The 24,452-nt window shown below is 37.8% G+C and overlaps 2 protein-coding genes across 10 annotated transcripts in view; one reads left to right on the top strand and one right to left on the bottom strand.

Moving 5' to 3' along the window:
* Window positions 1–9,005, top strand: part of Timp (Tissue inhibitor of metalloproteases) — a 76,928-nt gene extending 67,923 nt beyond the window's left edge. For 8 of the 9 annotated variants that reach the window (XM_089239172.1, XM_089239171.1, XM_089239169.1 and 5 more), the window contains 2 exons: window positions 6,751–6,872; window positions 7,174–9,005. In XM_089239172.1, the coding sequence (XP_089095298.1) occupies window positions 6,751–6,872; window positions 7,174–7,404 (353 nt within the window). In that variant the 3' untranslated portion in view covers window positions 7,405–9,005. The remainder of the gene's footprint in view (window positions 1–6,750; window positions 6,873–7,173) is intronic. The other variant, XM_089239177.1, reaches the window with a different exon arrangement.
* Syn (synapsin) overlaps window positions 1–24,452 on the bottom strand; it is a 208,488-nt gene that overhangs the window by 130,258 nt on the left and 53,778 nt on the right. Inside the window, exon 6 of the mRNA XM_089238613.1 lies at window positions 20,759–20,848. Within this exon, the coding sequence (XP_089094739.1) occupies window positions 20,759–20,848 (90 nt within the window). The remainder of the gene's footprint in view (window positions 1–20,758; window positions 20,849–24,452) is intronic.

Raw genomic sequence — 24,452 nt, 5'->3', positions numbered from 1 at the left:
ATGAAACAACAATAATTATGTTAACGCAAGTTTTTATTCCAAGCGCAACCAACCTGTTTGCCATGAAAACGAACGAGTGGGAGGTTCAAAACATTTCTTCGGTATTGTCCTTATTTCCTTCCATGTACTTTCGGAAGATGTCTGGTAACGATGGTCGTGTTTTCTATAGATAGTTTTCTATGTACGAAACACCTACTCGAGAATAAAGGATGCCATCACTTTATTTATAAGAAATCAACAAAGTCCAATTTAATTGAACTGTCCTTGAGTTAAACGTCAAGGCTATTCTAGGACAGGAATAATAATAATAAAAATTTAAGCCGCACCTTAAACTACGTTTAAGAAAAAGAATTTCAACTGGATTAAGAGCATTTTTTGCGTGGGGCCCCACACGAGAAATCGGTGAAAACCAAAGAGAACACAACCGCAAGGAATTTTGGCCTTCGAGTTCAAGAGGTTGTATTACGGTTGTTTGAGGCATTCAAGAGGTGTGCAAAGATTTTTTTTTTTCGCCAACCAATGCTTCACCAAGTCCACACCCTTGCATCGCTAGATATATCTTCCTTCAATCACAAATATAACATGGATGTTGCAAGATCTTTTTATTTTTTAGAATTGTGGCCACTCCTCTTTGATTGCATTGAAAGCTTTGTGACCAAACCTTGAATCTGCCGCGTAAATGTCTTCATTTTTAGAATCCTCATGCAATGAATGAAATTTTTCATACATAACGTTGAAGAAGTTAAAAATTGAGTATAATCATTGTTTTGATTTCACTAATTAATGAATCTTAATGATCTAATTTGAAGTTTGAAGTGATATATACAGTACCTACGCTCATAAAAGAAGTATGGAATACCGATATCAGGAAAATTTCCCTGGAATTTTAGTAAAAAAATCAAATCGTCATAATATTGAAAGAATAATTTCGTGGACAACAAATGAAAGTTCATGCTTCTTAAACCTTATTCTAGTCAGCACTTTGGTTGGAGAAACAAAGAGCAACAGCCCCATTGCAGGTGAATCCGGTTTCTCTTTGAAAGACTGGTGTCATCTACGCAAAGCTCTTTGTCGGTCTTTATGCATTCGTTCGATACTCATTTGCATTCTATAGCCGTAAACTCTTATCAATAGATATTCTTTGGAAAGAGCCAAGTATTCTACAAAAATATCATCAAACCGTCGCTTAAAATGTGCCCCGTGGTGTTTTTTAGTAGTCTGAGCGGGAATGCCAGCAATGTTTCGCTCGTGGCAGTATGGCATCTCACACTGTGGGTGGCGACAGTTTTCTAACTGATCCTTGACCTACAACGAGACTAGCTCATACTCGAGAAATAATACCAACACTCTACATCCAGGTGCTGGTCATAAAAAAATGACTACCCCCAACGGATAAGAACCCCTTTTAAAACTTCTTACCCTTAAGAACTCGAGATTACCTTCCTATTTGTAGGTTAACGTCATTTGCATCAAGTTCATATCCCAACATGTGCACTGTTCATTTTTTGATTTAGTCTGAGGTTAAGTTATCTAACCCGTCTCTCTTCAGTTTTTATATTGAACACCAATATAGTACACGCCGCTTAATATGATCACGTCGGATATCAGTGATCCTGATAACAATAACATATTAATAACTGTATATCCAAAACAAACCCAGATGCAAAAAAAATGACCATGCAACGTTTTGTGCGAAAAAACGGGATTGCTTCATCTTTTTAACACAAAAACTGGTTACGAAACACACTCAATCGTACCACTGCGTTCCACTGTTTTGAAAACTTATCTCATACTGTTCTAAAATGTGATTTTTTTTTTTTCTCAATTATTCTGACTAGTGATATCTCGGCTTATGAATTTTTCAGCTAACGAATACGGATTCGGCTGACGAACATTTGAGTTGATATCGATGCACTCACTAACATTAAACAGCCGTGTCGTGATACTGTCACTCGAGCCCGATTAACTCACGTCCGCCTTGGAATCTTTTCCAGATGTACCTCGACTTTTTCTGAAATTCGTTGAACCATTTCATTTAAAATGAAAAATTCATCCAAAATAGAAAATGCATTGGAAAAAAAAGGACACCTTTGTTTTCAGAGCAAGTGTTTTTTCAGTGTAAGGCTCTTAGCATCAAGTTGAACAGTCTGGACATTCTAGATTATCTTTTCCATTTGCATGTATCAGACACAGAAATAAGCTGACGTGAATCATATGAGACATCTATGAACTCGACCGTTGTGTCAACACCAGCTTCAGCAGACCATAAAGCTGGTGTTGATTGTGTACATAGTGTAAAATAAAAAAGTCTTCAGTTTCTTATCATGGTGTAAATGTTTTTGCCTGGTTCCGTTGCATGACATTACTACATCACTATTGCCACTCTTAAAACAGCGAACCCTGGTATCCTACACATGATTTGAATCTGATGCACCACAGTACTGTCAAATAATTTTTCTCATAATAATTCGACAAACAAAAATGTGTTTTCAATGAAAGTATAATTTGTTCGTTGAGTAGTTATTTTGTATTTTTGGAGCAAATAGCTTTAGAAACCTGAAGAGCAATCGAAAGGTAGGCGAGTTCGTTTGTTCGTGCCAGAAGATCAAACAGATAACGGCCAACGGGAATTCCCACTACAGAATCGAATCTCAATTTGCAGATTTTGTTCGGCCTTCACTGATACAGTCAATACGCTTTCTCCAAGCTGCCCACGGGGTCAATAGTTAGATAACACTATCTGCGTGACCTGAATATTCCTTCTATTGTTAATATGCTATGTATTTTATTTTTTTTTTTGCCGGAATTTCTAGTAGCTACAGTGGTTTGTAATACAAATGAGCGATCGCCTTTCGCTTTTTCCACTGTGGTGGTCACGGAGTCAAAAAGCAGGTGCGACACAAGGAACCCTTGAAACAACTCTCAACCCATACAAAGAAAAGTTAGATCCAAAATAATTTCCTTATTTGTAGCTATTGCTACTTGGGGGGGGGGGTAACTTAAGAATCTTCTCCACTTTTCATTTCAAAGCGTTTCATGTCCGAGTTTATTTTTTCCATTGAAAATGTAGATCCCCAGTTTGTCCTTGTGGCTGTATTTGATTGAATAGTAACTTTTGTGATAGCGCAGAACATCATATTTATGCTATTAATTGAATGGGTTTGACGTTTGGTGTGTGAAGCGAACAATGGTGGGACGGAAATCAGCTGATGTATAGCGCGTTTCAGATGTTATAGTTAGGCTGGTCGTCCACTGGAAGTTACCATGAGCGAAAACAAATCGCGTGTATGCGCGAAATTACTATAGTATCCTTACGCATACACGCGACTTGTTCAGTGATTTATTTTCACTCGTAGTAGCTTCTAGTGGACGACCAGCCTTACCTATTGGTTCTACCGAGTCTCTTTTGCATAATTAATCGGTACGCTATGTGAGGCTCTTGGTACATAAATAATACATCGTGTCCCAATTATAATTCTGATTTCTCAGAATGAGCTGAAACAAGAACCCTAGTCAGAATATTTTAAAATTCCGTGTAAATACTCATGAAGCAAAGCAATTTTGTTTAGTGAAGTGAAAAATAGTTTAAAAATCTGTCACTAGGGACAATTAGTCCTTTGGGGCCATTCAAGTATTGCGTCAGCATCGAAGCGGGGAGGGGGTTTCCGATTTGCTGACTTTTGATGACAAGAGGGAAGAGAGGTTTGGATAATACTTACGTCATCAACCACCCTTTATTGAAAATATGAAATATTTTTAATGACATGTTACTCGGTGCGTCAAAAAACGAGAAAAACCTTTCGATAGTTTGTGGGCACTTGAAGTAACATTCTCCCCTATTGATAAGGACCCTACAGAGCCACTTTAGTGATCTCTAAAGGTTTCGCGGATCCAAGTGATCTGAAACTGTACCACGGGCCGCTTAAATGCTCTGGAATTGTACCACCGGACACTTAAACTATCTGTAAATGTCCCGCTTAGTTCATTTTTACGAAATTAAGTTTGAGGAGGGCAGGCCACATCGGATAGCCCCCAGGGCCATATTTGGTCCAAGGGCCGTTTTGCAATTTATCATTATATGGCTTAGAGGGTGGGTCACAATGAATTTATTAAAGATAAATTTTTTTTTTCAGTCCATAGCCTTCAAATAATATTGAAATTAACAGAAATTTATTATAATAACATATAAAGGTATTTTCTTCCGAAATTTCAATTAAAAAATTTTTTTTTGCATTAAAAAATAAATCTCCGATCAATGGGGGGCACGAGCCCCCTATGCTCCCCTCGTGTACGTCTCTGATCTCACCAATATGCGTTATGATTCAGAGAGGCAGAGCTGATGACGAAATTTTACTGACAAGGGGGGAGGGGGTTAGAGTTTTGCTGACAAGGGAAGGGAGGGGGTCAAAAATTGCTAAAAATTTGTTTACGTAATACTTGAACGGCCCCTTTATAACGATTCCTACTGAAAAATTATAACTTTCGATTACATTTAGATTTTAAAAAAATTAATTGTGTAATTATGTACAGATTATTTATCACCAAAAATTATTTACAAAACAACAGAAATTGGACAAGAACAATCAACAAGAAATTCAACAACAGATCCGAGTGATTCCGCAGTTATGTTTGTACTGCGGTGTGTGATGCTGGTTTTTAGTTCATAGAAATAGTAACTTATATATTTAACACAACATTTTGATGTCCACAAAGCTAAAAACCACATGGTTATTATATATAAAGGGTGATTCAAAACTCAACATACAAACTTTAGGAGAAGGTAGAAAACACAAAACACACACACAACAGAATCACATAGGAATGTATGACCGGAAACCACAACCTGATCAGCTGGAGGATAAATGAAGATGCAGAAATGACAAACGAATAATGGGTGGAAAAACTCTTTATTTAGCGATACTTTACACGAGAACAGTACGTCTACAAGTTAAGTTTCACAACAAGTGCTCAAAGTTCTTACCATCCACAGTTATGCACGCTTCACAGCGACAACGCATTGAGTGTTGAACCCTTTCAAAAATACCCTGCATTTGTTTGTAGCTGCGACAGAGATTCTTGCGACGAGGTCGGTGTCAGAGTCAACGGGCCTTTCGTAGAGCATGGCTTTCAGGGTCCCCCACAAGAAGAAATCCAGGCTAAATAAAGAGTTTTCCCACCCATTATTGGCTTGTCATTTCTTCATCTTCGTTTATCCTCCAGCTGATCATGTTGAGGGTTTCCGGTCATACATTCCTATGCGATTCTGTTTTGTTTTTGCGCTTTCTACCTCCCATAAAAGTTTTTACGTTGGGTTTTGAATCACCCTGTATGAAGGTATCCCATGCTTTACGCGGTTTCGCTTCAACGCGATTTCTAAAAGTTGATTTTAGGAATTCCAATCTGCAAAATTCGGCTTGGAGTTTATTCCTGGAAATGGGCTTGTAAATTGAAGATATATACAGGGGGTATGGCATTTTACTGGTGAACCGTTTATCCTAGAGGCATACTTTCAATTAGAAAAAGTTTCCAAATAACATATAGTGCTCAGATATGTCATTTATGTTTCCAGGGGTTGTATAGTTATTAAAATAAAAATATACGGTTCCCGTGTGCCCTAAAAACCCAATTAGAAAGTTGTTGCCCTGTCTTTCTTGATGCCAACAAAAAAAATCCATGTTTCCAAGTGTGCAATATTCACAGGGATATTCAAATTCGAACAGAGGAAATTTGAGAAAGAACAGGGTTAAATGCGAGTAAAACGATTTTTCCGCATTTTTAACGCAGTTTTTTTACCAACTTTCCTCCGTTTTTCAAATTCGAATATCTCAATGAATATTGCACTTAGAAACATGTTTTTGTTGGCATCGGGAGAGACGACAACCACTTTGTAATTGGGTTTTTGGGGCACACGGGGATTGTATAAAAAGTCAATTTTTTTTATTTTAATAACAATGTAACCCCTCGAAATATAAATGACATGCGAGTCCTACACATTATTTGGAAACATTTCTAATTAGAAGTATGCCGCTAGGATCAACGGTTCGCCAGTAAAATGCTATACCCCCTGCCCCTGTTTGCTATGCGCACTGCATATATAATATCGTTAAATCCTATGACGACGAAATACGTTGGATTTGACGATACAAAAGCTGAGACGAAATCTCAAAACGAGATCTCACTGATGAACAACGTTTGGTAACACATTGACAATGCTATGAGAAATTTAATCGAAAAAAGTGGTTCCAGTGAAACTAGAATTTTCATATTTGCGAGAAATATGCGGAATTTCCTGACTTTTTGCTACTAAAGATTTTATAAGGAGACGAAAGATGCTGCTTTTTTTCAGCCAAATCTCGACTGCTTCATTAAAATTAGTTATCATACCAGGCTCTTCAGGAAAGAAAACATTCACACTCACTACAATCAATTAGAGAAGTAGCGAAGACAAAGTATTAATTTAATTTATTCATATTGCCTAAATTCCCGGGATTTATTCATATAAATTTGAATAATTAGTTCATTAAAAAAACATTTCCTTTACTGTTGAGTTCAATTTTTTTAATCCTTCTGAAGAAAACCAACCATATCGTTTCAGAAATTTTGTAATCTTTTTTCGGAAACATAAATGTTTTTCAATGACAATTCGTACTATTTCTCGGGACCGAAGTATTTTTTTTCCTCTATTATTTATAATCCCCTCTGGTTTTGGTAACTTAATTGTTTTTTTTGTTTTTTTTTTTTTGAAACTAGGACTGATTCGTGGAGAAAAACCGTGGGTATCGCTTTGCCATTTCGTTCAGGAATGGCCAAAACTATCTAAGAAGCAGAAGAAAGGATTCCGCAAATTGTACCAGCAAGGTTGCAGATGCAGGGTAATTATTTTTCCATTAAAAATTCAATTACTCCGAGAAGGATTGAAATTGATGTTCTTTGATGAAACTCGTTCAACTAAATTCACTCATTTTCGTTTCGAGCGAAATTAAATTTTCACGATATTCTAATTATTTTGCAAATTTCAGGTTTTGGCAATCAATTTACGTTGGTGAAAAATATATCGTACTTATTAAACTCCCACGAACATTTTTAGTGCACTATCATGTGTATATCACATTATGTAAGTGAAACGAAATCTAAATATAAATGACGTTGAAACTATCATTTTAATATTTTCAGGTTCGTGATAGCAAGTATATGCGATGGTATGGTCACCAACAACAACGCGAAAGGTATTGCTCTTGGGATACCGTCCAAAGTGAACACCAAGATTGCCAAGCATTGTATGCAATTTGCGTGCCATCGGTTAATAATCAAGACCAGTGTTCTTGGTCCACTAATTCGCAATATAAGCGCTGTATGAAAGAGCTGAAACTCGCCCGGGAACGTCAAAGGGAACTCGAACCTTAATGAAGTGCGTGCGTACATGTCTTCTGCGTGCTTTTCCTCTTATTATTTTTTTCAAATATTCCTTTCTTTTTTGGTGCTTGTCACACGGAAGCTCCAAACCTTATTTTTCCCCTTAGATGCGGATGTTGGATGAAGGTTTCACTGGATCTAAATGCTTAAAAGGACATTGAGTTCTCCAAGATAAATCATCGCATGATCCAGTTGTACGTTGCGAGGTATCCACCGGATGACCACGAGTTAATGCAGCTGTTGGCGAGCTATCAAAGCCATGGCAGGTCTTCAAAGGGGAGAGATGATTTGATTTTGTTATCTCGATGCCAAAAAAAAATATAACTGTCAAATTCCTCGAGAAAAATCAATTAAATTATCATAATATTTTATTTTCAACCAAGAACATGCCAATGTCGACTCTCGAATGATTTTATTAAATGAGTAGTTTTACTATGAGAAATAGTCGTATTTTTCTTGGTTGTCCGGCATGTTTTTAGCCGATGCTATTTTTAGATCCTGACACTCGTGTGTGCGCCTGTGCTGCTATTTAAAAAGAAAATTAAATCATCTAGTTCAATGATATTTTAAAATTCTCCGTAATTATTTTAATTGTTTGCTCATTAAAATGAGTCAATTTTGAACACGATGACCTCCTCTTTTCTATATCGTAAGGTATTGTATACGTTTGTACAGGATTTTCATCATCGATGAATATTTATACGGATGTCAATTATGGATGGGCTACATTCGGTGACTGTTTCCTTTTTGTACATATTTAATAATAACGCATCTGAATATTTTCTTAGCTTCAGAGATGCGTGTTTTTTTTTTCTGTGAAGCCAAATGACGTGCGATGATATGTTAGTGGAACGATGGGGTTCCCCCTTGACTAAATAATTTTATAATATTTAACTTGAAGCCCAAAAAAATTTGTATTTAAGAAAAATTAAATGATTTTAAAAAAATTATTTGGCAAATGTAACGTACTCGGTTTTGCGCACAACTGATCAAGGGAAAAAAATCACGTAATAATTGGTACCGGGAAATAACAATTTATATTGGGAATGAGTAATGCGTGGGAAGGCGCACACACGGGGATGGATTGAGAGAGTCGAAAATTTGTGTCGATACGAAATTTTGAGATTATTGGAATTTGCTATTGCCAACAAATAATAAAATGTGCCAAAAAACTAAAGTCATGATTGAAAAGACTCGGTACCACAAACATTTCATCGCATGTAAATTTTTATTTGTGTTATCGTTTTGTTGTTGATGAGTAACCTGGAAATATTATATATACTTTGTACATGTGTTTTTGTCTCCTTTTTTTTTTTTTTGCACGTTTTCATTTTTTTTTCTTTCCTGGCCGAAAAGTTTCCATTTTGGTTGAAAGCTTTTTTATACTGTGATATCGTTTGTGGATTGGCTGAGGAAACAAAAAAGTTCTCGCATATCCAGGACAACCATTTTGTTCTCTATCCTCCCTCCCCCAACTTTTGTTTTTTACTTGAATTTCATTTTTTTTTTCGTGTAGATTTCGTCTAGAGTTGATCTGTATCATTTTCTGTATCTCATGTTTTTCGACTGTAAATAAATTCATTTTGGTAGGCTTTTAGTGTCTGTCGTTTTTATCTATAAATCTCCATCAATAGGTCGTACGAAAATTCTGATCAACTTGATAATTTATACAGATTTTAAGATATGGATTGCTTCAGAGCCGACTTTACCAGACACAAGGTTTGATGCGAAAATAATAGCGGAGGCCCTTAATATACAGTGGAACCTCGTTTATACGGGACATTCAAGTGGAGGAGTCAAAATGTCGTATTAATGTGTAAGTCGAATAACTGGATCTAAAAAAAAACTTCCCCCTCCTCCCCAAACATGCAATAAAAACATTGAATTTTATAATATTTTGGTCTTTGATTTTGTTTCTCTGCTTTATACTTGTTTTCATACAGGGATACTCAACTATTTTACAAGATCAACTTTTCGTCATTAATTTGAAATTCTTGTTGAATTCTTCCAACGTTTTTTTTGTAGAGAAAGCACTGCGTTTTGTTGACATTACGAACGGTGGATTTGACACAGCCAGCAAGCAAAGCAACATAAGAAAATTCTACAAGAAATGATCGAAAGAACTTTGTATGTGTCTCTTATCGGCAGACCTGTACCCTCCAAATGCTTGCAATGTGTGTTTGTAATGTCTTACCCTCTGGGGATAGCGCTAAAAACTTTGGGAGAAACAAATTCTCAAAGTACACATGGCCGTCAAAACAATTGACACCAGTTTCTTTGGGGCCCGCCGCGGCTGCGTTTTCTCAGAAACAAGCAATAAACAAATCACTTGAGTGTCCACTCTAAATGGCCATCACGCAGCTCACTGGCTGTTTTCGTATACCTCAGCAATCATCCTAAAATTTATGGCTTTTACGGTGACAATATGGCAGAACTTGCAGCAACGCGTTCTCGCTGCATACAAAATTTGAGCGCATTTGATTTTGGATTTGGAGATTTTCAAAGATCGAGTCGAAGTAGAAAACGTCGCTACCGCTGTGGTGGTCGACTCTCATCGCAAGGATCCGGGTTCAAACCCCACCGTCTCCACAGTGGGGGTCGGCTGAAGTTAGTTTTCTGTGGTTCCCAACTTCGAGGTGCAAATGCGAGGCGATCTCTTCGTTGAAAGTCTTGCCACAGAGAGCAACAGGCTTACAACGGTGCAATCAATCAATCATTGCACTTCCCTCATAGTTACAAAAATTGACGGCAAATGGCAGCGCTACACATTACAAGCATTGCAAAGAAACAAACTCCACATTTGGTTCACAACACGTACACTCATTCCAGTATGTACCAATACGTTAGAAATTCCGTAGAAGAATGTCTAAGAGGTGCATGTACAGTTAAGTAGTAGCAGTAGCGAAAACGTTGAATAGAGATTTTGCGTCGAATAAATGAATTATTTTAACAGTAAAATATGTATACAAACCAATTGCGACAGAAACCAAACGTCGTATAAAAGTGAAAGTCGTATAACTGAGTGACGTATAAACGAGGTGCCACTCTAACTTCGGGGGGTCCCTTAGCGCTGATTTTATATATTTTGTGGGGGGATAGGAAATCGGTATCCAAAAATCTACACGTGTATTGTTACAGAATCTACAGGAATGTTAACAATATATCGATCTAAAGTGAGAAATCGAGAGACGCTCTATCCATTCTTAGAATAAGACAAGTCTTTTTTATGGGCAGTGGAGGTATTATATAATATTATTAATTCATGTAATTATTAGTGTTTTCTTTCGTGATTCGTAGCCTATATGCTTTTGTATTGGGTTGCAGTACAGTATTTTGGTTATATTTGACACACATCCATATTTTTATGGGCTTTTTTCAACCACCTAGTTGGGCATTTCGCATGTTGTGGCCATCATTGATTTTTGTGTTAATTTTCATTCAATTAAAATTTGGAATCGATGAGAATTCACTTTTTTTGTATTAATAAAAGAAATGTCAAACTATAGTGAAAATTAGGACAATGAAAGAAATTATTTGAGAACAAATTATATAAAATTTAGAACTGGAAAAATAAGAAAATTCCAGCCCTAATGAAAATTCAAAATTATATATAATGAGAAAAATAATTCCAGAATTCTGTGTGTGTGTGTGAGATAGAAATTCAGAATGAAAGATATAATTCCAAAAATTGGTGAAAATCCGGAATTAATGAAATTTCAGCATTAAAAAATGATTCCATAATTTATAAAAACTGGAATTAATGAAAAATAATTCCAAGAGAATATTCCATTGTTGAAGCTCGCAGACACCTTACTTATTACAAAAAAAGTTCGGGAGCCTGGGGACTTGAACAGCACATGTCCGCACACCTTTAAAAGCCCTCGAGCGAAAAAAATTGATTTCAGTCTCGTATTAGTAGTAGAATTATTTGATAACAGATGGCGCAATAATTCGTTATTTTGTGATGATCGCTATTTCTGTGAAGAAAAATTGACAAAAAGTATATTATATATATAAATTACAATTTGTGTAATGAGAGAGACAGACACAATGTGAGAAGTCAATGTCTTTATATCCATGATGAATGAATTTTTGTGTTATTGCTTGAGAGACGGTTAAACGCAGGGCCGTAGAGAAATTACCAACATTACAGTACAACGCTGACGTTTAGGCACTAGTTGAGATCACATGAAAACCACTACTGATTGCAAAATGACAAATTAATTACCACTCTTATCAGGGTGAACATATTAATATTGTAAATAAAGTTATATAATATTAATATAACTTTTTATTTTCAAAGTAAAAAAATTAGACTATACACTCTCTCTCTCTCTTTCTTTATAGACAACATAATCACAAAATTAATAAAAATAGCATATAAAAAATCGACGCAAAAGTTCAGTCATATTTTCAGCAAAATATAAATTATTGTAAATCTGGTTTGATAGCCCTTAATAAGTAAGTTAATGCTGATTTCCATCGAATAAATTAAGTCTTTCATTATCAGCGGCTCAAAATTATGCCAATAACTCAACGGACGCTCCAAGATCTTTTACAGACGAATCCTATCGATTTTTTTCATAAACCTCTCCATAAAATGCCCCAAAGATTCTAAATAGGTTTGAGATCGGGGCCACATTCTGCTCAGTCGAGAACTTCAATATTTTGAGCATTAAACTAGATTTTTGCACGATCTGACTACGACCTGCCTGCATTACCTTGCTGAAACTACCACTGGAAAAAAGCTACAGGTTCACCAGATAGATCATGCTCTAGTGCAGGGGAGGCAAGCCGTGCCACATTAAAGATTATTTTTTATGCACGTGCCACTCTTGAGAATTTCATCATTCAGACCATGCGTACCGTGTTCACGGGACACAAGCATTCTCTCCGTTCCTGCAAAATATTGTTCGGCTGTCGCTTGTTCAGTTTGTCGCTTTTTTCTACATTGCTTTTACTCTTTAGTCAAAAATTCGAGTATCGCAATACAAATTGTGTATGTACGTATAGCGATAGAATTCTTCAGCTTGCCAGGCCTTTTGTAAGGCGTAACCGCCATGAGGGCAGGACTCGGCGAAAAAATCCCCTCATTCCGCATCGATAGAAGTTCATCTTGCCTCTGCGCCATGTTGGGCATAGACACCGGAACCTGAGGGTGCTTGCCTCCCCCCGAATTCATAAATACATAATGCATGTCTCCAATGCGGACGATCCCAAATCTCGTACACATGGGACGTCTAGTAAGTATGCCCACAAAGATGAAAACCGAAACCGCATTGAATAGATTAGTCATTACATAATTATTATTTCATTCAAGAATGAACTACTACTATACCAAATATAGGTTTGGCAGCCTATATACAGGGTGATTCAGAGAAGATGGGGAAAACATTAAGAGAGAGGTAATAGTACACACCAATACAAACAATTGTCATCAAAGAATGCATGGTCACATGAAACGGCCGCTCCGCAAACGTTAAGGGCTCTTTCACACGGAGCGGAAGAGTTTTACCAATGGTATACAAATGGTGCCTTTCAGACGATGTGGAATGAGGCCCGCAACTCGAAAGTGTTCGTCCGAGCCCGGATGGCGTCCGCACATGCCAAAACTTTATGCGGGCTACGCATCCGCACAATTAAGTTTTGTGCATTAGGTTGAATGGAGGTATTCACATGACGCGGGTGGTAATAGCCCGGATTATATTAGCCACTTGTAAAGATGATTTTGGCTAGAAATTGTTTAATTATATGCCGTAAATACCCTCAAAAACACCATATGATGAAGATCTCTGTTCATTAATAGGATGTGATGTACCCACATACGTCTATCTCTCCGTTTCCTTAGCAACCGTAACTTCCTTTTGTCCATTCTTTACAATTTTATACAGTAAAACCTCGCAACAACGGCCACTATCGGGAAGTGGCCGTGATTGGGAATGAAATATTATTTCTGAAAGAAATGAAAAAACACTGTAAAATCTGCTATCTATATAACACGCGTAAAATGATAATCCGTTCTGTAATTCATTACGATAATTATATAATTGATTATATTAAATACATTAGAACACAATCAATCATTATTATATTGATACTGTAATATTATAATGATTGATATTAATCGACAGGACCGCTATACTAGAGGGAATCGGGCGGATCTGATGCCCGGGCGCCAGAGCAGAGGGCTTCAAATTCAACCCCTTAAACTACCCTTCAACATTACAAGGGGGGCGACATAATCCGCACTTGTCCCGGCTGACCAAGCATCTAATTGCGGCCATTTAATCGGTTTACAGCTCTATTTTGGCATCCTAAAATTTAGGCTTACAGTGCTGAGATGCACAACAGAAACGGGTTGGCGAGAAAAACTGTTATGGACCAAAACAGTGTACCAACAACCTTAAAATAGTTCTTTTTATTCTTACCTACGATCAACTATACCCTATGCCGCATGCTCAACCCATGATGCGCGGGCCAAATGTGGCTCTCAGAGTCATCTGATGGGGTCCGCGATCTCAAACCTAATTTTGTAAGAATGAACTAAGGTCGCACATTCTCAGATCACTTCTGTGACCTGTAGCGCATTTACAGATCACTTAAGTGACCTGGAGCGCTGTTCCAGATCACTCGAGTGATCCGCGGCACATACCTACTTCAATGAAGTGGTTCGCAGAACATTTTCAGATCACTTAAGTGGCCCGCAGCGCAACTGTAGATCCCTTTTAAGCGGCTCTCTCCACTACCTTCAATGTACCCAGCTAGCATTTGCACCCAGGAAAAGAAAGCATCCATAATTCCCCCCTCCCCATAGAGTATTATTTGCTTATAGCGATATGCATATTTTTTCCGACTCCATGTCCAAAGTAGCCGTTATTCGGAAATTATCTGTAATGAAATAATATAAAGTCTATGGACGCGCTTCTCGGTTCAACAAATGTGGCTGTTCGGAGGTGGCCATTAGAGGAGGTTTTACTGTACTTGAGTAATACAATAAAACTTTAAAAAAACTGAATACTTTTATTAATAAACGGTATCCACGTACAGTGTTCACTGGGTGAAAGCAAAATCAGCCTTTGAGATGCAGGCGAAACGCCCGCAAATATGTGCTCGTGTGAAAGGGCATGCGAATCCGGACCCGCTTCGACACCCGCTCCGTGTGAAACAGCCCTAAAATGTCATTCCGGTTGAAATTTATCGGGAGAAAAAGAACACCATGCATGCAAATGTAACCTGGGGAAGAAGAACCCGTATGCAAATGTGCGTCACAGTGAATAAAGGGCACGGACGCCAGCCCTGTAAAGTTATTCCGCGTGCAATCGTTCTAACAGTATATCCTCTTCGCTGCAGAGAATGTGTACCTTCATTTTTAACGGTTTTTAATGGTTGTTTTAAGGATTCCTTTTCCAAGTTAAGACTTGAGTTATGCGTAAGGGTATCCCTACTTATCCCTACACAAATGGCCTACTTAAGATATTGACCCAAATTAATTAATTAATTAACTTTTTCAATTTTTTTTTTCTTTTTAGAAGGACATTTTGATATACAATAAACACAAATCAATCGAGAGAAAAATAAATTCAATAGTTAGTTTTGACTCAGGTTTGAAGAGGATGTACAAGACCATCGTTCATAAGAAAAAAAAGGATTGTTTAAACGTTGAAAAGAATTTCTTTTTGATTGTAAAGTAGAATAGAATTTATTCATTTAATGTTTGAAAAGGGTTCGCGCGCCACTCCTGATACCACGGCGTGCCACTTATGGCACATGTGCCGTGGATTAGTCGACACCCCTGCTCTAGTGTCTGTCTGTAATGCTGGGCATTTTGACGAGCTCTAAGAGAGGCTACTGATACGTGCCATTGTAGCAGAATGCAGCCGAAACTATCAGTGAACAACCACCTTTTCTCCATGACTACAATTTGTTCATGATTTCTTGCGGAAGCCCCATGCAAATATTACTATCATCTATATCTGACCCATCCAGGTTCCTCTTCTTTTCATCGCTGAAAATAACTAAATACCTTTGGGTCCATATGGCACACATTTGCGAGTTTATTGTAATCTGTGTTTTGTGCTCAAGTTGAAACCTGAGCTCACAAAAGCCAACTTTTCATAGTTTTTCGAAATAGCCTACTAAAGTACCTGTTTCTCGCGTACGTGTATGAATTGTATCCATTCACACCGAGAGTCTATATGAGCTTCTAAATTGTCGCGCAAACATCGTTCGTGTGACCTTCCTCATCGGTGTTAGGCACTATATATATCACCTCCAGATAATATTCGGTAAATAGACATTTTAGAACAGTGTGAGAGAATGCAGTTTCCAAATCAGGCTGTCCTTCCGATTTTAGCTTTTATATTCTGTTTATTTTTCAGAACTTCCTTTCTTTCAAATCGGGCACAACTCCAGTTTATCGCCGTGGGCAATTTACCACCCATTGAGTTGTGCAGGAACTGTGAGTGTGTGGTATTGTGCGTGAATTACTGCTACCATCTATATTTAAAATGGTGAGTGAAGTGTAATGATTGAACATTTGTAGCGTTGTAGGGATGTTGCTCCCTGTTACGAGACTTTTTAACGGGGAGATCGGCTCGCATTCGTGCCTCGAAGTTGGGAACCACAGAGAACCAACTTAAGCCGACCACACTTTTTCACAACTGCTCGCTATAGCTCGCAACATTTCAAATATCTCCCCGTTAAAAACTCTCGCCACAGAGAGCAACAGGCCTACATGGGTAAAATTATTCAATCGTTAAACTTCACTCATAGTTAGAAAAATTTATGGTAGATGGCAGCACTACACACAGCAGGCATTACTCAGAAACAAACTTCCTGTTAGGTTCACATTACGTACACGTACATTCCAACATTATTTACAAAGTCGTTAGAATTTCCGCAGAAGAATACGGACGAGGTGTATGTATGATTTAGTAGTAGCATCTCAAATAACTGATGCTATCGTGGAGAGATCATAAACTCTGAATGGCGGTGACGTCATTCGTGACGAGTTCGCAAATTTCGACGACCAATTACCATGGGCGGAGATACGGAGGAGAGGGCGTGGAGGGCATTGCCCCTTCCCCCCAGCGTCAAAAGTGGAGTGCACAGATCTAATGTATATATGAATTGACATCATCATCGTGCCCCCCCCCCCCAGACTTCCAAGTCTAACTCCGCCTATGCCAATTACGACGAGAATTCTTCATTGTGTCTAAACTTTTGCATTCACGAATTTCACTCTTTTCGTAAAAATCTTTATTTTTATTACGAATTACAGCATTGGTTTTTGTATTGAAATGTTATAATATTTTTAGAGCGAGAGAGATGTACCTGATAAAATCTTTATTATTCAATTATATTATTATTATTCTTTAATTTACGAGTGAATTTCATAACTGTTTAAATTTTTGCGGTGCACTGTATGCATGACCCCCACAAGGGTGGGGCTGACAGGGCCAAAAAAAAATTTTTTTTTTGCTTTTTCACGCAATAAATTAACTATGGAAGGGCTCGTGAAAAGTCTGACTGGCCCCGCAAAAGGTCCCAGCCTACGGGCCGTGCTCCAGAATGTGGGGGGGGGGGCACGCGATAGCCCAGGTTGATAAGATACTCGCCTAAAGTACCAAAGGATGTTTAGAGTTGTCGCCAGTTCGATACCCGGTTCGTCCTTGTCAGGAAAGTTTCCTGACACAGGGGTACAACCATGGGCAGATACGGGGGGGGGGGCGTAGGGGCATTGCCCCCCCCCCTAGCGTCAAATGTGGAGTCAGCTGACCTAATGTATATATGAATTGACATCATCATCATCGTGCCCCCCCCCCCCAGACTTCCAAGTCTATCTCTGCCTATGGGTACAACCGATACGGCGACATGACCGCAAAAAAAAAAATTGCTACCGCATAGTCCCCCATCGAGGGGTTAGTGCACCAACCTCTCGATGAGTATAAAAAACAAGCCTGCCATTCGGAATCGGCAATAAATTGTAGGTCCCGGTCTAATTAGCCCTCGTGTCCAGAAAATGACCGCGGTGCGACAAAAATGATCATTGACCAGATTGAGGGGGCCATGGTAATACTACAGAAATATCTCTTTTGCATCATCAGTCTCTGAGATTGTTGATGAGAAAATTCAATTTCTAAAACTGAGCCAAAAAAAAAAAAAAAAAAAAACATTTTTAAATTTGGGAATGAAAAAAAAAATCACAAATTCAGTTATATATATTATATCTGCGATGGTCCCCACATCATGGAGTAGGGCCCTAGGCTGGGATCTTTTGCGGGCCCCCGGACCAGACTTTCACGGGCCCCTCTTATGATGTAGTTACAGCGTGAAAAAACAAAGAATAATGAAAATCGTTCCGGGCCCCAGGGCTGGAGCCTTGCCAGCCCACCCCTTGTGGGGGGCCATGATATCTACCTATTTTGAATTTAAAACATTTGGAATTGTCGCATCACTATCCAGTCGCGCCATCTATGATGAAATATCATAACTACAAAAATTATAGAGGAAAAACAAAACTGGCTTGAAAATCCGTTTCTTTTTCCGCGGATGACGTAAACCCCTTCAAGTAAAATTCAGAGTATAACTCCATATTGAAAAAAAAAAAAATTGATTATTTTTGGTTAAATTAATTGAGACTTTTTCCATTCGGCATTATTGAAAAAAACAATATTGTTCTTATAAATATTCCTTGATAGAGTCAGGCCTTGAAACACGCGAGGCCCGATTTACATATTTTAAGTGGGAGGGGAATCGTGCATCCAAAGATTCATGCATTATCACAGAATATACAGGAATGCTGAAAAATATCTACTCACTAATGAAAATTCAGAATTAATGAAAGAACAAATCTCAGAATTGATGAAAATCCAGAATTAATACGAGAAAAATATATTATCCCACAATTTTGATGAAAATCCAGTGTTAAAGAAAGAAAATCCCAGAATTGATGAAAATTCAATATTAATGAGAGAAAGAATTTCAAAAACAAAGAAATAATTCTAGAACTGATGGAAGAAATAAATTGATGAAAATTCCATAATATCAAATCAGTTGAAGCTCAGACACCTTGTTTAGTACAAAAAAATGTATTTGTTGGATACAAATGTATATTTTTACGATCCTTTTACCGAAAGTGCGGGAGGGCGCCAAACCGCGGGACTGCATTTGTCGCACACACCTTCGTACTTGATAGGCAAATTATATAATGCAGTATATAAATCAATAATAAAAATCGTAATAATAATATATAATAAAAAATATAAATCAATAAAATGGCCCACTGAGGCCACAAAGAAGAGAACGATTATTAAAATTTCTATCGAATTCATTAGTAATTATCAATTGTTTATGACGATTCCCGATTTTTGAAAAGAAATACAGAAATAATATGCGGAATTTTTTTTTTTCTCTCTAAATACGACACTCATGAACCATTAACAAAATTTTACAATTTTTGGGGATTTTAAAATTTGGAATAAAAAAAATCAATTATTAAAATATTGAAACGTGTTAAAGATGAAGAAATATGCGCTAAACCAGCATTTCTCAGTCTTACTGAATCCAAGGGCCAGTGAAATGTCTGAAACAAATCAACGGACCACAAACTTACAACATGATGGTATCCCGTATTTTACGGGACTGTCGGAACTGCCAGATTTTATACAGTTGTCAGGTTTTTTTCGACGAAGCTTATTCGAATTTGTAATATTTTCTAAACTCGTGAATGAGAAGATAATTTTTATATCTTTATAAATTATATGTTGATAATATATACATAATGAACGTAGAGAGCTACATTTCAGTCCACAGTGATTTCCAGTAGTTCTTCATTTCCTAATCATTCGTAATATTTCTTCAATTTTAGCAACAATTTTTGATTTTGCCGACTTATATGGCAACGTTTTTTGGTGATAATTGACGATGTTCAGTATTTCACTGTATTTAAGATCCCTGCTTTCTGTATTTCCCTTAATGAAATATGGTCACCAAGTCAAAACTATTTTTTTTTTACTGCGATTTGCAACAGCTTTTTATTTCAGCAATTTTGCAATAATTAGCGAATTTGTCGCATAATTTGCACTTTTTGGATACAATTAGTGATGTCCAATATTTGGGGTCACAATATCCTGCATTTTCCTCGATGAGATATTATGGTGACGCTAAGTATGAAGCTGTAATTTTTATTTGGTGCCATAAGGATGTTATTACAGTCGACGCCCGTTATCACGACCGTTCCATTATAGCGACTAGTGCGTCAGGTCCCAAATATTTCCCTCTTCCTCCATGTTATTTTATCCCATATAACGGCCAGTAAATATCATTCAATCCATTACAATGACCGAAATCATGTTGGGTTCCGTTTCTTTTTTGTTTTTGTTTTTTTCGAAGATATGGAAAATTTGTCGTTGTGAGTATGTGTGACTTTGACGCTTGAAGAAGAAAGGGTATGAAACATAGATGGTTTAAAGGGACAGCTTTGCCACTTCTACGGGAAACCCGTAAACTAACAAGCTCGGGGATGAACTATATCAAGGTGCACTGCACTGGCACAAGTCGACTGGGTGGTGCTGGTGTTTCTTCACTCTCCCATTTTGCTGTTCTGTTTTATTTTCTCTCATAGTGGTTCGCAATCTCAGTTCCCAGTGGGTTGATTTCTTTTATATCATTCTAAATTATTTTCTAAATGTTATCATGCTGAAAGTTATTCATTCGACTTGGCGACATGGCTCTCTTAAATAAACAGAATACCATATCTTTGGATCTGAAATTGAAAATTTTAGCAGAAGTTGACAAGAGAGTGGAGTCGAAAGCTAAAATCATTAGTCCATAGTCGAATCATTGAATATTTATGGCAACATTATAACAAAATGAGAGTTTTTCGATCCCGTCAATAGAACATACAATTTTCCGTTAAAACGTCCGATATAACGACATCCCAATATAACGCCTGTTTTGTGTGGAACGATGGGAATCATTATAACGAGAGTTTTTGGCTGTAGTATCAATTACAATTAAATACAATATAATTTTACGATTTATATTTGGAAGTGAATTATCAAGTCCGCCTGCGGACCATAGGTTGAGAAACGTTGCTCTAAACTTGTTTTTGAAACTCATTTTTCTCGTCGCACCACTTTTACATAAATTTTTTCCCATCGCTCCCCTTGCTAAGCCAACCCATAGGGCTATACATTGTATTTGTCGCTTTATCGCCCCCAATCATCACCCCGTTCCCACGTAGTGGTGCCACCCACTTTGATAAACACTGTTTTGTTTTGACAATATAAACTTTACATTAAAATATAATGTGAATTTAAGGTTTTTATGGTGGAAAACTTACCATTTCTTTATGATTCGGGAAATATGCTTGTTCAATGAGAGGGAAAACTTCTTTTCCTAGCCTCTTTTGCATTTGCAGTAACTGTGAAAACTGCAAGAAAAAGAAACGTTAGTATGTATATGTTGCGGTAAATGTGATAAAAATATCGGTAATTGTGCATATAAATAACCGGTAATTATGAATAATCGCCGATCATTTTGGTAAGTTTGATAAATTTTCCCAAATTCATCACTTTTCCTGGTGAATACCCAAGCTTCTTTGGTAAACATGATAAATCGTACTAAATTAATCGCATTTACCGGTGATTTGATTACAATTCAACTTCATACATGACAGACGCATTTTCGATCTGCTCCGATGATATTGAAAAAAATTTTTAGTTTCAATTATTTAATTTTTATTGGAATTTATGTGTGCGTGTGCATTTACGCTTTAAATTAATTCTTGTGCGTCTATTGGTGATCCAATGGCGAAATTGACAAAAAATAATAGGAAAAATATGATAAATCATCGTCCCCCCCCCCCCCACATTGCCGTGATAAAATTTATTATTTCGGTGACTGTTCTTACGACTCTGAACCGGATATAATGAACTCTGTTTTAACGAATTTTTTAAAACATCCGTAAAGTAACTCCTATTTGGCGAGTTCTCGAATCGGACCTCGATTTAAAGAACAGCTATTGAATAAATTTCACGATCGTACTCTTACATAACGAACTCTCGTTTTTTTCACGATTGTAATTTTTTCAGTGCTACCATCTGTATCTTAAACTGCGAGTGATGTGTAATGATTGAATATTTGTACCGTTGTAGGCCTCTTGCTCTCTGTGGCGAGACTTTATAACGGGGAGATCAGCTCGCAATCATACCTCGAATTTGGTTTTCTGTGGTTCCCAACTGCGAAGCGTGAACGCAGGCTGATCTCCTTGTTAAAAAGTCTCGCCACAGAGAGCAAGAAGCATACAATGGTACAAATATTCAATCATTACACTTCACGCACAATTTGATATATAGATGGCAGCATGACCAACACTCCTTGGGGTATCCAGCTTATATTTCTTATAGCAGGCATCTTCAAGCAGTTGTTCGCGAGCACCACGGTGCTCCCTGAAGCACCCATAGTGCTCTATGCCCTTGTCCGACTTCGTGCTCGCGGGCACTTAGTCAGCGTTCCCATTAAAGACCTTGTACAAATTGCATTCAAGGATTAAAATTATCCTGATTTCATGTATTCGTATGTTCAACTGGCCGTAAGGGTGCTTTTCTTTTGATGATGGGTGCAGGCAGTGCTCGCTACTAGAAAAAGGTTGAAGGGCTCCGCCCTATGGGAACAGAGTTGGGCCCATGGTTGGTTTGGAGGGGGGGGGAGAGTTTAACGTTTGTTTACGCCGCCATCTGGGGCTATTGTCGTTATGAGCTGTTGCCGAGTTTCGAGGCTGTCTATTGCGCACTCATTCAGCCTAAGGAACATATTGTTCTACGGGTAGAAAAAGTCTGTCCTCTGTAATTTATAAGTAAAGCACTCGCCCGGTCAGTGAGAGGTTTGTGGTTCAATTCCCCTCAGGGAATGAGACTTTTCTTTCCGGAATCATCTTGGCTTTGTATCCAGTCATCTGTACTTCGTATTATTACAGGAGAGGTTCATCGTTTCGATTAGTACGATAAATTACAAGCTAGTCTGATAGCTTGTGTACTGCATATATGATTCATATTGAATTATGGACTTGTGGCGCTACTTGTCTTGTACAATTTTTATATTTTTATTATATTTTTTATGCCACTTACTAGCTAGGCATTATCTAGTGTGTTCTTGTATTGGAGTTCAGTCTGGCTCCAACTGTCGACCGAACATGTCCTAAAAGTCTCTCTCTCTTCTATTAAATAACTAAAAAAAGAAAGGAGTCATGACTGTATGTTTTCCGAAATAACAACCAGACACATCCACCAGCACTAGCATCACCATAGTACTGGTGACCCACGTAAAGCAGATGTTTGACAGCCACGAACTCGAAAGCAGACGAAAACAAGTACTCTTTCTCGCTTCGTAATATGATACTTGCTGCCTTTCTTCTTTTTTTCCCTGTGTGTGGTGCGTTTGCTGACTGATTGAGGGGGCATCTCCTCAGTTCTCTTCCTGGATTGTGCTGAACTTTTTTTTTGGATATGCCGAACGCTACCGAAGAAACAGGTATGTCTTCTGAATTAGAACTTTCGCGTGTTTCTTTTCGCGCGCCTTCGATTTGGAAATCCGATGTCGATCTTTGGTTTCTTCAGATTGAATCGAACTTTAAAATTGCCGGAATTACTGATCCTAAAACGCAATTTCACTGTGTTGTGACAGCTCTCGATTTTGAAGTGTTATCATATGTTAGTGATTTGATCATAGCTCCTGTTACAGACGATTCTTACAACCAGTTAAAAACACGCATTTGTCAGCAGTTTTCACTGTCGGAAACTTCCCGCTTACGAGTTCTACTCCAAGAGCTCACTCTTGGGGATAAGCGACCTTCTCAGTTGTTGCGTGAGATGCATACATTAGCTGGCAAGAAAATTTCAGATGAAGTGCTTAAAACCCTTTGGTTACAACGTTTGCCTATCCATACACAGCAGATACTTTCTGTTAGTAAGGATACATTGCCGGTTTTAGCAGAAATGGCAGATAAAATTACCGTAGTCACTGGGCACTCACCGACTATTTCTGAGGTCAGCCGTAATGAAACCATCAGCTTGCAATCACTTCAAAGTCAAATTTCGACTTTGACCGTTGCTGTTAACCGCTTATCCCGCTATAGAGAGAAAAATTTTAACAAAAAGGGAAGAGTTCGTTCAAATTCTCGGTCTAGAGAGAGGTCTAGTGGTGATGGTACACCCAAACGTAAACCTTATTGTTGGTACCATTTCAAATTCGGTCGAAAAGCATCAAAATGCATTAAACCCTGTGATTGGTCGGAAAACTAACTGGCCCATCTGTTTTGGCGACAGCAGGTGATGGCCGGCGTTTAGTTCGCCTTTTTGTTCATGATCGAAAATCCGGTACTGGTTTTTTAGTGGACACAGGCGCTAGCATTTCGGTTTTCCCACGAGATACACAGGTACATAAAGCAGCAGATACAAACTTTTCGCTATACGCAGCTAATGATACTAAAATTTCTACGTATGGTTGCAAATCTTTATCAGTGGATTTAGGGTTACGCAGACTATTTAGATGGTCCTTCGTTATAGCTGATGTTAATCGCCCGATATTAGGTGCTGATTTCTTAGAACATTATGGTCTATTAGTTGACGTAAAAAAGTCTCGTTTGATTGACAGTTTGACTTCACTTTCAATCAAATGTAGCAATGCCAGTTGCCCTACATTAGGCTTAAAGACCATTAGTGGAGATTCGCCCTACTTGAAAATTTTATCTAAATTTCCTAATCTAACGAATCCTTCTATGCTTGGGGCTACTTCTAAAAAACACTGTGTTACACATTGCATTACTACTAAAGGTTTTCCTGTCTTTACCAAAGCCCGCAGACTTTCTCCAGAGAAACTTGCTATTGCAAAGCGTGAAGTTCAAACGCTAATGGATCAGGGCATACTGAGACCTTCAAAAAGTCCATGGGCAAGCCCGATACACATTGTTCCTAAACGTAATGGAGAATACCGTTTATGTGGGGATTACAGAAAACTTAATTCTATAACGTGTCCAG

Source organism: Pholcus phalangioides, unplaced genomic scaffold, assembly GCF_987345545.1.
Source record: "Pholcus phalangioides strain wild (caught in Gottingen) unplaced genomic scaffold, Ppha-v1.0 ptg000011l_1, whole genome shotgun sequence".
Taxonomy (NCBI): Eukaryota; Metazoa; Arthropoda; class Arachnida; order Araneae; family Pholcidae; genus Pholcus; species Pholcus phalangioides.
Note: the sequence above shows the minus strand (reverse complement) of the source record. Positions and strands in the feature narration are given on the sequence as shown.